At 47.1% G+C, this 18,340-nt stretch overlaps 1 protein-coding gene across 1 annotated transcript in view; it reads left to right on the top strand.

Moving 5' to 3' along the window:
- Window positions 1–443: 443 nt before the first annotated feature.
- LOC135553461 (dentin sialophosphoprotein-like) overlaps window positions 444–18,340 on the top strand; it is a 41,947-nt gene continuing 24,050 nt past the window's right edge. Inside the window, exons 1-7 of the mRNA XM_064985568.1 lie at window positions 444–1,029; window positions 1,134–2,186; window positions 2,284–2,796; window positions 3,862–4,131; window positions 4,272–4,805; window positions 5,217–5,455; window positions 6,517–6,672. Of these exons, the coding sequence (XP_064841640.1) occupies window positions 444–1,029; window positions 1,134–2,186; window positions 2,284–2,796; window positions 3,862–4,131; window positions 4,272–4,805; window positions 5,217–5,455; window positions 6,517–6,672 (3,351 nt within the window). The remainder of the gene's footprint in view (window positions 1,030–1,133; window positions 2,187–2,283; window positions 2,797–3,861; window positions 4,132–4,271; window positions 4,806–5,216; window positions 5,456–6,516; window positions 6,673–18,340) is intronic.

Raw genomic sequence — 18,340 nt, 5'->3', positions numbered from 1 at the left:
ACTATATTACATTACAGTATAATGAGACTCATAAACACTATATTACATTACATTATAATCAGACTGATAAACACTACATTACATTACAGTATAATGAGACTGATAAACACTACATTACATTACAGTATAATGAGACTGATAAACATTACATTACAGTATAATGAGACTCATAAACACCACATTACATTACAGTATAATGAGACTGATAAACACTACATTACATTACAGTATAATGAGACTGATAAACACTACATTACATTACAGTATAATGAGACTGATAAACACTATATTACAGTATAATGAGACTGATAAACACTATATTACATTACAGTATAATGAGACTGATAAACACTATATTACATTACAGTATAATGAGACTGATAAACACTATATTACATTACAGTATAATGAGACTGATAAACACTATATTACATTACAGTATAATGAGACTGATAAACACTACATTACAGTATAATGAGACTGATGATGTTCACCAAGACAAAAACAGTGATGATGATGATGGTCACCAATACAACACCAGTGGTGATGATGATGATGCTGATGATCACCTAGACAACAACAGTGGTGATGATGACGATCACCAAGAGAGCAGTGATGATGGAGATGATCACCAAGACAGCAACAGTGATGATGATGATTATCACCAAGACAACAACTGTGGTGGTGATGATGATGATGATGATGATCACCAAGACAACACCAGTGGTGATGATGATGATGATGATGATGATCACCTAGACAACAACAGTGGTGATGATCACCAAGAGAGCAGTGATATTGGTGATGATGATCACCAAGACAACAAGAGTGATGATGATGATGCCGACCACCAAGACAACAACAGTGATGATGTTGATGCTGATGATCACCAAGGCAACAACAGTGATGATGATGATCACCAAGATAACAACAGTGGTCATGTTGATGATGATCACCACCAAGACAACAACAGTGATGATGATGATCATCAACACAAAAACAGTGATGATGATCACCAAGACAACAAGTGTGATCATGATGATGACGATCACCAAGACAACAAGACAACAACAGTGATGATGATGATTACCAAGACAACTGTGATGATGATGTTGATGATGATGATCACCAAGACAATAACAGTGATGATGATGATGATCACCAAGACAGCAACAGTGATGATGATGATTATCACCAAGACAACAACTGTGGTGGTGATGATGATGATGATGATGATGATGATCACCAAGACAACACCAGTGGTGATGATGATGATGATGATGATGATGATCACCTAGACAACAACAGTGGTGATGATCACCAAGAGAGCAGTGATATTGGTGATGATGATCACCAAGACAACAAGAGTGATGATGATGATGCCGACCACCAAGACAACAACAGTGATGATGTTGATGCTGATGATCACCAAGGCAACAACAGTGATGATGATGATCACCAAGATAACAACAGTGGTCATGTTGATGATGATCACCACCAAGACAACAACAGTGATGATGATGATCATCAACACAAAAACAGTGATGATGATCACCAAGACAACAAGTGTGATCATGATGATGACGATCACCAAGACAACAGTGATGATGATGATGATCACCAAGACAGCAACAGCGATGATGATGATCACCAAGACAACAACTGTGATGATGATGATGATCACCAAGACAACAGTTGTGAAGATGATGATGATCACCAAGACAACAACAGTGATGATCATCACCAAGATAACAGTGGTGATGTTGATGACCACCAAGACAACAACATTGATGATGATGATGATGATCAACACAACAACAGTGATGATCACCAAGACAACAAGTGTGATCATGATGATGACGATCACCACCAAGACAACAACAGTGATGATGATGATCACCAAGACAACAACTGTGATGATGATGCCGACCACCAAGACAACGGTGATGATGATGTTGATGCTGATGATCACCAAGGCAACAACAGTTATGATGATGCTGATGATCACCAAGGCAACAGTTATGATGATGATCACCAAGACAACAGTGATGATGATGACCAAGACAACAGTGATGATGATGATAATGGTGATGATGATGATGGTGATCACCAAGACAACAGTGATGATGAGGATGATGATGACCAAGACAGTGATATTGATGACGATGATCACCAAGACAAAAACAGTAATATTGATGATTATGATCACCAAGACAACATTGATATTGAAATGTAATGATTACAATGACCAAGACAACACCAGTGGTGATGATGATCACCAAGACAACAAGTGTGATGATGATGATGCCGACCACCAAGACACCAACAGTGATGATGTTGATGATCACCAAGGCAACAACAGTTGTGATGATATTGATCACCAAGACAACACCAGTGGTGATGATGATGACCAAGACACCAACAGTGATGATGATGTTGATGATCACCAAGGCAACAACAGTTGTGATGATGATCACCAAGACAAATGTGATGATGATGATGCCGACCACCAAGACACCAGTGATGATGATAGTCACCAAGACAACACCCGTGGTGATGATGATCACAAAGGCAACAACCGTGGTGATGATGATCACAAAGGCAACAACTGTGGTGATGATGATGACCAAGACACCAGCAGTGATATTGATAATCACCAAGACAACACCAGTTGTGATGATGATGATGATCACCAAGACATCAGTTGTGATGATGATCACCAAGACAACATCAGTTGTGATGATGATCACCAAGACAACAAGTGTGATGATGCCGACCATCAAGATAACAACAGTGGTGATGTTGATGATGATTGTTACGCACGCCTCTATGAAGAGGGAACGCAACACCCTGCTACAACTAAACTCTCCGTGAAGTGAAAAAGGTATGGACTGTAGGTGCAAGAAAGAATGACAACAGGCAGAATGTGGTACCGTTTACCAGGACTTTATTCCTTCACACGGTAATATGGGGAAAAGGGGCTGGACGGAACCAAAGCAAAGAAAGTAAATCTCAAAGCCCCCCTTCTCCTATCTTACCTGCCTACCCACTACTTACCTAATTTAGCACCACCTGGTGCCCTAACCAAAATACAAGGGGGTGGTCCGCCCAGGTCTTACCTAGTGTGCCTAGACAGCGAATATGCTACGGGTATATGTATGCCCGCGGGCCTCTTGCCTAAGCACTCCCTAGGCACCTTCCCCTTCCCCCCTGGGAACAAATGAAACAGAATATTAAACAATTTCACAAACAAACTAAGAAACAAAGGACATCAAATAAGCTCTATCTGAGCAACAAACTCACAAAACATACCAACTCTCAGCCCAGCAAAATCTCTCTAGCAAAATCTCTGCAATGACCTCCCAGCAAAAATCTCGCTCTTCTGAACAGAACACTGGCTTTTGTATAGCTTCAGATTGAATGGGTAATTGGAGACAGCTGTCTTGACGAGGGGGCGGGGTCAGCTCTCCAATTAGCCCTGGAGTCGACCAATCAGCTGCTTGAGGGATTTCCGGAAGCCATTTCCTGAAATAAACACATGCAAACATACAAACTACAACACATAAACTGGGGAACGTAACAATGATCACCACCAAGACAACAACAGTGATGATGATGATGATCATCAACACAAAAACTGTGATGATGATCACCAAGACAACAAGTGTGATCATGATGATGACGATCACCAAGACAACAACAGTGATGATGATGATGATCACCAAGACAGCAACAGTGATGATGATGATGATCACCAAGACAACAACTGTGATGATGATGATGATGATGATGATGATGATGATGATGCTGATGATCACCAAGACAACAACAGTTGTGAAGATGATGATGATGATCACCAAGACAACAACAGTGGTGATGATGATCACCACCAAGACAACAACAGTGATGATGATGGTGATGATCAACACAACAACAGTGATGATGATCACCAAGACAACAAGTGTGATCATGATGATGACGATCACCAAGACAACAACAGTGATGATGATGATGATGATGATGATCACCAAGACAGCAACAGTGATGATGATGATGATCACAAAGACAACAACTGTGATGATGATGATGATGATGATGATGATGCTGATGATCAACAAGACAACAACAGTTGTGATGATGATGATGATGATGATCACCAAGACAACACCAGTGGTGATGATGATGATGATGATCACAAAGACAACAACATTGATGATGATGATGATGATGATGATCACCAAGAAAACAAAGTGATGATGATGATCACCAAGACAACAACAGTGATGATGATGATGATAATAGGGATGATGATGGTGATGATGGTGATCAACAAGACAACAACAGTGATGATGAGGATGATGATGATGATCACCAAGACAACAACAATGGTGATGCTGATGATGATCACCAAGACAACAAAATTGATATTGATGTTGATGACAATGACCAAGACAACACCAGTGGTGATGATGATGATGATCACCAAGACAACAACAGTGATGATGATGATGATGATGATGATGATGATGATGATGATGATCACCAAGACAGCAACAGTGATGGTGATGATGATGATGATGATCACCAAGACAACAACAGTGACATTGATGATGATGATCACCAAGACAACAACAGTGATGATGATGATGATGATGATGATGATGATGATGATGATGATAATCACCAAGTCAACACCCGTGGTGATGATGATGCTAACCACCAAGACAACAACAGTGAGGATGATGATGATTACCAAGACAACAACTGTGATGATGATGATGATGATGTTCACCAAGACAACAACAGTGACATTGATGATGATGATCACCAAGACTGGAACAGTGATGATGATGATGATGATGATCACCAAGACAACAACAGTGATGATGATGATGATGATGATGATGATGATCACCAAGACAACAACAGTGACAATGATGATGATGATCACCAAGACAACAAGTGTGATGATGATGATGATGATGATGATGATGATGATCACCAAGGCAACAACAGTTGTGATGATGATGATGATCACCAAGACAACAACAGTGATGATGATGATGATGTTCCCCAAGACAACAACAGTGACATTGATGATGATGATCACCAAGACAACAAGTGTGATGATGATGATGATGATGATGATGATGATGATGATGATGATCACCAAGACACCAACAGTGATGATGATGTTGATGCTGATGATCACCAAGGCAACAACAGTTGTGATGATGATGTTGATCACCAAGACAACACCAGTGTTGATGATGATCACCAAGACAACAACAGTGATGATGATGATGATGATAATGATGATGATGATGATGATGATGATGATGATGATAATCACCAAGACAACACCCGTGGTGATGATGATGCTAACCACCAAGACAACAGCAGTGTTGATGATGATGATTACCAAGACAACAACTGTGATGATGATGTTGATGCTGTTGATCACCAAGGCAACAACAGTTGTGATGATGATGATCACCAAGACAACAACAGTGTTGATGATGATGATTACCAAGACAACAACAGTGATGATGATGATCACCAAGACAACAACAGTGATGATGATGATGATCACCAAGACAACAACAGTGATGATGATGATCACCAAGACAACAACAGTGTTGATGATGATGATTTTAGAGTTTTTGTAGATAAAACTGTGTGTTAGTGTGCATGCGTGTGTATTTGTTAGCGTGCATGCGTGTATGTGTGTGTGTAGGCGTGCATATGTGTGTGTGTGTGTGTGTGTGTGTGTTAGCACACGTACGTATGTATCTTTCTACCGGTCAGGTTTAGATCCCCACAGAGTGATAGACATGGTGTCCATCTCTTATCATTCAGCAGCCAGGGTCAGAGGCAGACAGATATCCTTCCTTCCCCAGTTATCTTCACGCTGCATTGGGACAGAAAACACCCACTATCAAGTTCTGAACCTGAGCTGGATATCACACCAAACCAGGATCACATCCTGAATGTATTCTGTCTCAGGTTTAGGATGACAGATAGAGAACATTCCTCCTCTGATTGATCTATGTAATGACAGATATGATTTCACATCTATTGATGATGGATCTATGTCATGACAGATAAGATATCACAGGTATTGATGATTGATATATGTCATGACACATAAGATATCACAGGTATTGATGATTGATCTATGTCATGACAGATAAGATATCACAGGTATTGATGATTGATCTATGTCATGACAGATAAGATATCACAGGTATTGATGATTGATCTATGTCATGACAGATAAGATATCACAGGTATTGATGATTGATCTATGTCATGACACATAAGATATCACAGGTATTGATGATTGATATATGTCATGACAGATAAGATATCACAGGTATTGATGATTGATATATGTCATGACACAAGATATCACAGGTATTGATGATTGATCTATGTCATGACAGATAAGATATCACAGGTATTGATGATTGATCTATGTCATGACACATAAGATATCACAGGTATTGAGTAAAGGGAGACGAGGATGAGGGCAAGGTGGAGGAGGAGGACAAGGATGAGGAAGACGAGGAGGGAGAGGAGGACGAAGAGGACAACGGGGACGAGGAGGACAAGGAAGAGGAGGAAGGAGAACAATCACAGATGAGATCCTGGCCACTTTGGTCAACCGTGGTTTGAGTTTCAGGGAGGCTGGGTAGAGGGTCCAGCCTAACTTGAGCTGCTGCACTGCAGCAAGTGTCATCTGGACTCATTTCGAAATAAGACATGTAAGTAAACCTACCCTCTATACCACGCTACTGGACGTACTGCACTACAGTGACATTTCATACTGAAAGAAATCCTGCACCCTAACAATTCACATCATGCTTTTTCAGAATTGCTAGACGACCCTTCAATGGTGGAAGAAACCGGATGTTCACAGCAGAGCAGGAACAACACATAGTGAATATGGTCATTTCAAACAACAACAGCAAACATTTACGACAACTGCAACACCACATTATCGCTGACAACACAACGTTCAGTAACATAAACAGGGTGGGCTTATCCTCACTAGGCCGTCTCCTGAAACGCCATCAGATTAGTGAAAGAAGCAGCTCTACAGAGTGCCATTTGAGGCAAATTCTGACAGAGTGAAACAACTGCGCTATGAAAACGTACAAGTAAGCTATACTATTCATTGGTACTGTAATCCAGTGCATTGCGCTACATATTGACGGCTCTATGTCTATTCATACTGTCATACAATAATGTTTTGTCTTGTCTATTTCAGAGAGTTACGGAAGTAGATGCTGCTGCAGAGCATCATGATTTAGTCTACGTTGATGAGGTCGGCCTTAACCAAAACAAGACGCCTGGGAAGAAATCGCATAGGACACAGCGCCATCGTCACTGTCCCTGGACAGCGTGGTGGCAACATCACAATGCTTTGACGCTCAACCTGCCACCATATTCTTCATTTCTAAACCCAATAGAAGAGTTATTTCTGGCATGGAGTTGGTAGATATATGCGATCACCAACCCCACCGATGCATACCCCTTCCCCAGGAGATGGAGGAGGCCTGTGGTGACGTAGACGAGGGGGCGTGCCACGGCTGGATACCCCACTCCAGACGCTACTTCCCCCGATGTTCCGCCAGAGAGAACACTGCTTGTGATGTTGATACGGCGCTGTGGCCAGACCCACACAGGATGCAGCCTTATTGCTTTTCTCTTCATAGTAACTGTTTGTTTATAACCTGTTTGTTTATCTTCTACGCTGTTTGTTTTTGTCTGTTACTGTTCATCCCGAAATCTGGATGAAAATACAATGTTTTGAGAAAGAAATACATTTTATCCCCCCAAAGCATGTGTGTTTTGGGGTTTTCTGTGTAAAGTCTAGAGAGAAGGAACCATCTTTTCAGAAATCATGTGTAAAGCAACTGTCAAAACCTGTAATAGTACAACCAGCTTTAATATTAGAAGTGAGGACATGTTCAACTAATGGCCTGAAGATGGCAGTGTAAGTCCAACAAACACATACACTGTCAACATTAGCGTGGTCCTGTGTGTGTGTGTGGCTTTGTAAATGCCCTCTTATATAGGAGGTAGCAACACCATCATCATCATCATCTTTATCATCCTCAAAAACATCCCCATCAGGATAGTCAGTGTGACTACCACTGTGCATGCGTGCAGTTGTGCAAGGTGTCTGCTCTGTGCATGTACCTTTTCCCTCCATCTCTCTCTCCATCCATTTCCCTCCATCTCTCTCTCCATCCATTTCCATCCATCTCTATCTCTCCATCCATTTCCCCCCATCTCTCTCTCCATCTTTTCCCCCCATCTCTCTCTCCATCCATTTCCCTCCATCTCTCTCTCCATCCATTTCCCTCCATCTCTCTCTCCATCCATTTCCCTCCATCTCTCTCTCCATCCATTTCCCTCCATCTCTCTCTCCATCCATTTCCCTCCATCTCTCTCTCCATTCATTTCCCTCCATCTCTCTCTCCATCCATTTCCCTCCATCTCTCTCTCCATCCATTTCCCTCCATCTCTCTCTCCATCCATTTCCCTCCATCTCTCTCTCCATCCATTTCCCTCCATCTCTCTCTCCATCCATTTCCCTCCATCTCTCTCTCCATCCATTTCCCTCTATCTCTCTCTCCATCCATTTCCCTCCATCCATTTCCCTCCATCTCTCTCTCCATCCATTTCCCTCCATCTCTCTCTCCATCCATTTCCCTCCATCTATCTCTCCATCCATTTCCCTCCATCTCTCTCTCCATCCATTTCCCTACATCTCTCTCTCCATCCATTTCCCTCCATCTCTCTCTCCATCCATTTCCCTCCATCTCTCTCTCCATCCATTTCCCTCCATCTCTCTCCATCCATTTCCCTCCATCTCTCTCTCCATCCATTTCCCTCCATCTCTCTCTCCATCCATTTCCCTCTATCTCTCTCTCCATCCATTTCCCTCCATCTCTCTCTCCATCCATTTCCCTCCATCTCTCTCTCCATCCATTTCCCCCATCTCTCTCTCCATCCATTTACCTCCATCTCTCTCTCCATCCATTTCCCTCTATCTCTCTCTCCATCCATTTCCCCATCTCTCTCCATCCATTTCCCTCCATCTCTCTCTCCATCCATTTCCCTCTATCTCTCTCTCCATCCATTTCCCTCCATCTCTCTCTCCATCCATTTCCTCCATCTCTCTCTCCATCCATTTCCCTCCATCTCTCTCTCCATCCATTTCCCTCCATCTCTCTCTCCATCCATTTCCCTCCATCTCTCTCTCCATCCATTTCCCTCCATCTCTCTCTCCATCCATTTCCCTCCATCTCTCTCTCCATCCATTTCCCCCCATCTCTCTCTCCATCCATTTCCCTCCATCTCTTTCTCCGTCCAGATCACTCCATCTCTACCTCCCTCCATCATTGTCTTGTCAGGTGTTTAGCATGGTTGTCCAAAGAGTGACAGTGTGCCATCAGCAGGACTTCAATTCCTCTCACTGTTTCCCTTCTCCATATCTCTCGCCCTCTGTCTCCATCTCTTCCTCTCTGTATCTCTCGCCCTCTGTCTCCATCTCTTCCTCTCTGTGTCTCTCTCCCTCTGTCTCCATCCATCTCTTCCTCTCTGTATCTCTCTCCCTCTGTCTCCATCCATCTCTTCCTCTATGTATCTCTCTCCCTCTGTCTCCATCCATCTCTTCCTCTCTCTGTATCTCTCTCCCTCTCTGTCTCATCCATCTCTTACTCTCTCTGTATATCTCTCTGTATCTCTCTCCCTATCTGTCTCCATCCATCACTTGCTCTCTCGCTTGCTGTCAGATACTTAGCAGGGTCGTCCTCAGGGTGAGAGCATAGAGAGAGCGAGAGAGTGAGTAGCCTCTCTACTGTATATAGCCTCTATACTGTATATAGCCTCGCTACTGTATATAGCCTCGCTACTGTATATAGCCTCTCTACTGTATATAGCCTCGCTACTGTTTATAGCCTCTCAACTGTATATAGCCTCTCTACTGTATATAGCCTCTCTACTGTATATAGCCTCTACTGTATATAGCCTCACTACTGTATATAGCCTCTCTACTGTATATAGCCTCATTACTGTATATAGCCTCTCTACTGTTTATAGCCTCTCTACTGTATAACCTCTCTACTGTATATAGCCTCACTACTGTATATAGCCTCACTACTGTATATAGCCTCACTACTGTATATAGTCTCTCTGCTGTATATAGTCTCACTACTGTATATAGCCTCTCTACTGTACATAGTCTCACTACTGTATATAGCCTCTCTACTGTATATAGCCTGACTACTGTATATAGCCTCTCCACTGTGTATAGCCTCACTACTGTATATAGCCTCTCTACTGTATATAGTCTCTCTACTGTATATAGCCTCTCTACTGTATATAGTCTCTCTACTGTATATAGTCTCACTACTATATATAGCCTCTCTACTGTATATAGCCTCTCTACTGTATATAACCTCTCTACTGTATATAGCCTCTCTACTGTTTATAACCTCTCTACTGTATATAGCCTCTCTGCTGTATATAGCTTCTCTACTGTATATAGCCTCGCTACTGTATATAGCCTCACTACTGTTTATAGCCTCACTACTCTATATATCCTCACTACTCCATATAGCCTCACTACTGTATATAGGCTCTCTACTGTATATAGCCTCTCTACGGTATATAGCCTCTCTACTGTATATAGCCTCTCTACTGTATATAACCTCTCTACCACATATAACCTCTCTACTGTATATAGCCTCTCTACTGTATATAACCTCTCTACTGTATATAGCCTCTCTACTGTATATAACCTCTCTACTGTATATAACCTCTCTACTGTATATAGCCTCTACTATATATAGCTTCTCTACTGTATATAGACTCACTACTGTATATAGCCTCACTACTGTATATAGCTTCTCTACTGTATAAAGCCTCTCTACTGTATATAGCCTCACTCTGTATAAAGCCTCTCTACGTTATATAGCCTCACTACTGTATATAACCTCTCTACTGTATATAACTCTCTATTGTATATAGATTCTCTACTGTATAAAGCCTCTCTACTGTATATAGCCTCACTCTGTATAAAGCCTCTCTACTTTATATAGCCTCTCTACTGTATATGGCCTCTCAACTGTATATCGCCTCTCTACTGTATATAGCCTCTCGACTGTATATAGCCTCTACTGTATATAGCCTCACTACTGTATATAGCCTCTCTACTGTATATAGCCTCATTACTGTATATAGCCTCACTAATGTATATAGCCTCACTACTGTATATAGCGTCACTACTGTATATAGATTCACTACTGTATACAGCCTCACTACTGTATACAGCCTCACAACTGTATGTATCCTCTCTACTGTATATGGCCTCTCACCTGTATATAGCCTCTCTACTGTATATAGCCTATCTACTGTATATAGCCTCACTACTGTATATAGTCTCTCTACTGTATATAGCCTCTCTACTGTATATAGCCTCTCTACTGTATATAGTCTCTCTACTGTATATAGCCTCTCTACTGTATGTAGCCTCTCTACTGTATAAAGCCTCACTACTGTATATTGCCTCACTACTGTAGCTACTGCATAAAGCCTCTACTGTTATTATTCACTGTCTTTTTACTGTTGTTTTTTATTTCTTTATTGTTATCTACTGTTATCTATTGTTATATACTGCTATCTATTGTTATCTATTGTTAGCTACTGTTATCTATTGTTATCTATTGTTATCTACTGTTATCTATTGTTATCTACTGTTATCTATTGTTATCTACTGTTATCTATTGTCTTCTACTGTTATCTATTGTTATCTCTTATCTATACATTTTTTTACTTCAAGATTGCACTGTTGGTGAGAATTTAACTGTAAAGGCAACACCTGTTGTATTCAGTGCACGTTACAAATACACCTTGATTTGATTTGATTTGATACGTGTTATTTGGCCATTGACCCCGATGGACTGCAAGGTCTTCTGATTGGTCAGCCACAGGCTTTGGTGGGGGGGTAAAAAAACTACATCCTGTTTCTTTGTTCTGTGAAGAGAACCACTGAGGACAGGGGAGCATGAACATCTACCATCAACCTCCAAGCATGATTTGTCCTCCTTGAATAAAGCTGTTTTCCTCCCCCATGATTTTCTTTGGGGTCTGTGTTATTGAAGAATAACATCAACTGCCAACAGAACCAATCAGATGCGTTCTCCTTTCTGCCATGCTATTTCTCCTCCTCCTATCTCTCCATCTCTCATTTGCTCTCTTTCCTGCCCTCTAATCCTCAAACCTTCTCTCATTAACTCTGTCTTTCTCCTTTTGACTTTCAGTGAATTTTCATGCTTCATACTCTCTCTCTAGCCCCGCTCTCCCTCTATCCCCCTGTCTGTCTCTCTCTCTAGCCCCGCTCTCCCTCTCTCCCCGTGTCTGTCTCTCTCTCTAGCCCTGCTCTCCCTCTCTCCCCCTGTCTGTCTCTCTTCCTAACCCTGCTCTCCCTCTCCCTCCCCGTCTGTCTCTCTCCCTAACCCTGCTCTCCCTCTCTCCCCCTCTCCCCTCTATGTCTCTCTCCATAGCCCTGCTCTGCCTCTCTCCCCCTGTCTGTCTCTCTCTCTAATCATGCTCTCCCTCTCTCCCCTGTCTGTTTCTCTCTCTAATCATGCTCTCCCTCTCTCCCCTGTCTGTCTTTCTTTCTATCCCTGCTCTCCATTTCTCCCCCTGTTTGTCTCTCTCTTTCTAGCCCTGCTCTCCCTCTCTCCCCCTCTCCCCCTGTTTGTCTCTCTCTCTAGCCCTGCTCTCCCTGCTCTCCCTCCCCTCTTCCCCAGTCTGTCTCTCTCTCTAATCCTGCTCTCCCTCTCTCCCCCTGTCTCTCTCTCTCTAACCCTGCTCTCCCTCTCCCTCTTTCCCCGTGTCTGTCTCTCTCTCTTACCCTGCTCTCCCTCTCTCCCTCTCCCTCCCCGTCTGTCTCTCTCTTTAACCCTGCTCTCCCTCTTTCCCCGTGTCTGTCTCTCTCTCTTACCCTGCTCTCCCTCTCCCTCCCGTCTGTCTCTCTCCCTGACCCTGCTCTCCCACTCTCTCTCTCCCCCTGTCTGTCTCTCTCTCTAGTCATGCTCTACCTCTCTCCCCCTGTCTGTCTCTCTCTCTCTCTAATCATGCTCTCCCTCTCTCCCCCTGTCTGTCTCTCTCTCTAGCCCTGCTCTCCCTCTCTCCCCCTCTCTCCCTGGCTGTCTCTCTCTCTAGCCCCGCTCTCCCTCTCTCCCCCCGTCTGTCTCTCTCTCTAGTCCCCCTCTCCCTATCTCCCTCTCCCTCTCTCCCCCTGTCTCTCTCTCTCACCCTGCTCTCCCTCTCTCCCTCACAGTCTGTCTCTCTTCCTAACCCTGCTCTCCCTCTTTCCCCGTGTCTGTCTCTCTCTCTAACCCTGCTCTCCCTCTCCCTCCCCGTCTGTCTCTCTCCCTAATCCTGCTCTCCCTCTCTCTCTCTCTCCCACTGTCTGTCTCTCTCTCTAATCATGCTCTCCCTCTTTCCCCGTGTCTGTCTCTCTCCCTAATCCTGCTCTCCCTCTCTCTCTCTCTCCCCATGACTGTCTCTCTCTCTAACCCTGCTCTCCCTCTCTCCCTCACAGTCTGTCTCTCTCCCTAACCCTGGTCTCCCTCTCTCCCTGTGTCTGTCTGTCTCTCTAATCATGCTCTCCCTCTCTCCCCATGTCTGTCTCTCTCTCTAGCCCTGCTCTCCATCTCTCCCCCTCTCCCCCTGTCTGTCTCTCTCCCTAACCCTGCTCTCCCTCTCCCTCCCCGTCTGTCTCTCTCCCTAACCCTGCTCTCCCTCTCTCCCCGTTGACTGTCTCTCTCTAGCCCTGCTCTCCCTCTTTCCCCACGTCTGTCTCTCTCTCTAATCATGCTCTCCCTCTCTCCCCCTGTCTGTCTCTCTCTCTAATCATGCTCTCCCTCTCTCCCCATGTCTGTCTCTCTCTCTAGCCCTGCTCTCCCTCTCTCCCCCTCTCCGCCTGTCTGTCTCTCTCCCTAACCCTGCTCTCCCTCTTTCCCCGTGTCTGTCTCTCTCCCCAACCCTGCTCTCCCTCCCTCTCCCTCTGTCTCTCTCCCTAACCCTGCTCTCCCTCTCTCCCTCCCTCCCCGTCTGTCTCTTTCCCTAACCCTGCTCTCCCTCTGTCCCTCCCTCCCCCCGTCTGTCTCTCTCCTTAACCCTGCTCTCCCTCTGTCCCTCCCTCCCCCCGTCTGTCTCTCTCCTTAACCCTGCTCTCCCTCCCCTTCTGTCTCTTTCCCTAACCCTGCTCTCCCTCCCCGTCTGTCTCTCTCCCTAACCCTGCTCTCCCTCTCTCCCTCCCTCCCTCCCTCCCCGTCTGTCTCTCTCCCTAACCCTGCTCTCCCTCCCCTTCTGTCTCTTTCCCTAACCCTGCTCTCCCTCCCCGTCTGTCTCTCTCCCTAACCCTGCTCTCCCTCTGTCCCTCCCTCCCCCCCGTCTGTCTCCCTCCCTCCCTCCCTCCCTCCCTCCCTCCCTCCCTCCCTCCCTCCCTCCCTCCCTCCCTCCCTCCCTCCCTCCCTCTCCCTCCCTCCCTCCCTCCCTCCCTCCCTCCCTCCCTCCCTCCCCTCTCCCTCCCTCCCCGTCTGTCTCTTTCCCTAACCCTGCTCTCCCTCCCTCCCTCCCTCTCTCCCCGTCTGTCTCTCTCCCTAACACTGCTCTCCCTCTCTCCCTCCCTCCCTCCCTCCCTCCCTCCCTCCCTCCCTCCCTCCCTCCCTCCCTCCCTCCCTCCCTCCCTCCCTCCCTCCCTCCCTCCCTCCCTCCCCGTCTGTCTCTTTCCCTAACCCTGCTCTCCCTCCCTCCCTCCCTCCCTCTCTCCCCGTCTGTCTCTCTCCCTAACACTGCTCTCCCTCTCTCCCTCCCTCCCTCCCTCCCCGCCTGTCTCTTTCCCTAACCCTGCTCTCCCTCCCCGTCTGTCTCTCTCCCTAACACTGCTCTCCCTCTCTCCCTCCCTCCCTCCACGTCTGTCTCTTTCCCTAACCCTGCTCTCCCTCCCCGTCTGTCTCTCTCCCTAACACTGCTCTCCCTCTCTCCCTCCCTCCCTCCACGTCTGTCTCTCTCCCTAACCCTGCTCTCCCTCCCCGTCTGTCTCTCTCCCTAACCCTGCTCTCCCTCCCCGTCTGTCTCTCTCCCTAACCCTGCTCTCCCTCCCCGTCTGTCTCTCTCCCTAACCCTGCTCTCCCTCCCCGTCTGTCTCTCTCCCTAACCCTGCTCTCCCTCCCCGTCTGTCTCTCTCCCTAACCCTGCTCTCCCTCCCCGTCTGTCTCTCTCCCTAACCCTGCTCTCCCTCCCCGTCTGTCTCTCTCCCTAACTCTGCTCTCCCTCCCCGTCTGTCTCTCTCCCTAACCCTGCTCTCCCTCCCCGTCTGTCTCTCTCCCTAACCCTGCTCTCCCTCCCCGTCTGTCTCTCTCCCTAACACTGCTCTCCCTCCCTCCCTCCCTCCCTCCACGTCTGTCTCTCTCCCTAACCCTGCTCTCCCTCCCCGTCTGTCTCTCTCCCTAACCCTGCTCTCCCTCCCCGTCTGTCTCTGCCCCTAACCCTGCTCTCCCTCCCTCCCTCCCTCCCTCCCTCCCTCCCTCCCTCCCTCCCTCCCTCCCTCCCTCCCTCCCTCCCTCCCTCCCTCCCTCCCTCCCCGTCTGTCTCTTTCCCTCACCCTGCTCTCCCTCCACGTCTGTCTCTCTCCCTAACACTGCTCTCCCTCTCTCCCTCCCTCCCTCCCTCCACGTCTGTCTCTTTCCCTAACCCTGCTCTCCCTCCCCGTCTGTCTCTCTCCCTAACCCTGCTCTCCCTCCCCGTCTGTCTCTTTCCCTAACCCTGCTCTCCCTCCCTCCCTCCCTCCCTCCCTCCCTCCCTCCCTCCCTCCCTCCCTCCCTCCCTCCCTCCCTCCCTCCCTCCCTCCCTCCCTCCCTCCCTCCCTCCCTCCCTCCCTCCCTCCCTCCCTCCCTCCCTCCCCGTCTGTCTCTTTCCCTAACCCTGCTCTCCCTCCCTCCCTCCCTCTCTCCCCGTCTGTCTCTCTCCCTAACACTGCTCTCCCTCTCTCCCTCCCTCCCTCCCTCCCTCCCTCCCTCCCTCCCCGTCTGTCTCTTTCCCTAACCCTGCTCTCCCTCCCTCCCTCCCTCCCTCTCTCCCCGTCTGTCTCTCTCCCTAACACTGCTCTCCCCCTCCCTCCCTCCCTCCCTCCCCGTCTGTCTCTCTCCCTAACACTGCTCTCCCCTCTCTCCCTCCCTCCCCGTCTGTCTCTCTCCCTAACACTGCTCTCCCTCCCTCCCTCCCTCCCTCCCTCCCTCCCTCCCTCCCTCCCTCCCTCCCTCCCTCCCTCCCTCCCTCCCTCCCCGTCTGTCTCTCTCCCTAACACTGCTCTCCCTCTCTCCCTCCCTCCCTCCCTCCCCGTCTGTCTCTCTCCCTAACCCTGCTCTCCCTCCCCGTCTGTCTCTCTCCCTAACACTGCTCTCCCTCCCCGTCTGTCTCTTTCCCTCACCCTGCTCTCCCTCCACGTCTGTCTCTCTCCCTAACACTGCTCTCCCTCTCTCCCTCCCTCCCTCCACGTCTGTCTCTTTCCCTAACCCTGCTCTCCCTCCACGTCTGTCTCTCTCCCTAACACTGCTCTCCCTCTCTCCCTCCCTCCCTCCCTCCACGTCTGTCTCTTTCCCTAACCCTGCTCTCCCTCCACGTCTGTCTCTCTCCCTAACACTGCTCTCCCTCTCTCCCTCCCTCCCTCCACGTCTGTCTCTTTCCCTAACCCTGCTCTCCCTCCACGTCTGTCTCTCTCCCTAACACTGCTCTCCCTCTCTCCCTCCCTCCCCGTCTGTCTCTCTCCCTCACCCTGCTCTCCCTCCCCGTCTGTCTCTTTCCCTCACCCTGCTCTCCCTCTCTCCCCCTCTCCTTCCCTCTGGTTGGGTGCATCCAGCTGTCGTAGACACTCTCCAGAGCCAGTGAAAAGGTCACTCTCCCTGTGGTCCAGGAGTTGTCTGTATGTTCTCCGTCAGGGAGAACACCAGGCACTTTCTGTCTCTTTCAGATGAGCCTCACAGTGACAGGTCATATGACCTCTTGACATTATGACCTTCCCATGAACTTTTGGCTCCAATGCCTCTGACACCCCAACATACAGAACACTGTTACCACACTCAGACTGGAACAATGTAAGATATATTTTTTTAACACTGAAATGTGTCCTTTTCATCCTAATTTAGTTGACAGGGACTGTCAATGAACATTTAACATTTAACAGCATTTCAGAATGAACATCTAGTTTAAAGGATCATTTTCAAATGGTAATAAAAGGCAAAAGACATCTTGAAAAATGAATTCATATCTCAATGTTCCTCACCTGGTTAGAGGAAGGATCAATACAAGGTTGTTTAGGTCACAGGCCAACAGTGGTTCTATCCAGCAGGCAGCGGGGACAGCAGAACTCATCACTAGGGGTGTTGGTCTGATCCCAGTCATGTTGTGACCCAGATTAGAGAGACACCACTGTGGTCCAACATGTCGACATAGCACAAAGGCTTAGCTCCAAGGTTTAGCACCAAGGTTTAGCGCCAAGGTTTAGCGCCAAGGTTTAGCACCAAGGCTTAGCACCAAGGTTTAGCACCAAGGCTTAACACCAAGGTTTAGCGCCAAGGCTTTGCGCCAAGGTTTAGCGCCAAGGTTTAGCGCCAAGGCTTAGCGCCAAGGCTTAGCGCCAAGGCTTTGCGCCAAGGTTTAGCGCCAAGGTTTAGCGCCAAGGCTTAGCGCCAAGGCTTAGTGCCAAGGTTTAGCGCCAAGGCTTAGCGCCAAGGCTTAGCGCCAAGGTTTAGCGCCAAGGATTAGCGCCAAGGTTTAGCGCCAAGGTTTAGCGCTAAGGTTAAGCGCCAAGGTTTAGCAACAAGGTTTAGCCACAAGGATTAGCACCACGGTTTTGCACCAAGGTTTAGCACCAAGGTTTAGCACCAAGGCTTATCTCCAAGGTTTAGCACCAAGGTTTAGCACCAAGGTTTAGCGCCAAGGCTTAGCGCCAAGGTTTAGCACCAAGGTTTAGCACCAAGGTTTAGCGCCAAGGTTTAGCGCCAAGGTTTAGCGCCAAGGTTTAGCACCAAGGCTTAGCACCAAGGTTTAGCACCAAGGTTTAGCACCAAGGCTTAGCACCAAGGTTTAGCACCAAGGTTTAGCACCAAGGTTTAGCACCAAGGCTTAGCACCAATGCTTAGCACCAAGGCTTAGCACCAAGGCTTAGCACCAAGGTTTAGCACCAAGGTTTAGCACCAAGGCTTAGCACCAAGGTTTAGCAACAAGGATTAGCACCAAGGTTTAGCACCAA

Source organism: Oncorhynchus masou, chromosome 13 (assembly GCF_036934945.1).
Source record: "Oncorhynchus masou masou isolate Uvic2021 chromosome 13, UVic_Omas_1.1, whole genome shotgun sequence".
Taxonomy (NCBI): Eukaryota; Metazoa; Chordata; class Actinopteri; order Salmoniformes; family Salmonidae; genus Oncorhynchus; species Oncorhynchus masou.
This window is presented reverse-complemented; position numbering and strand designations above follow the sequence as displayed.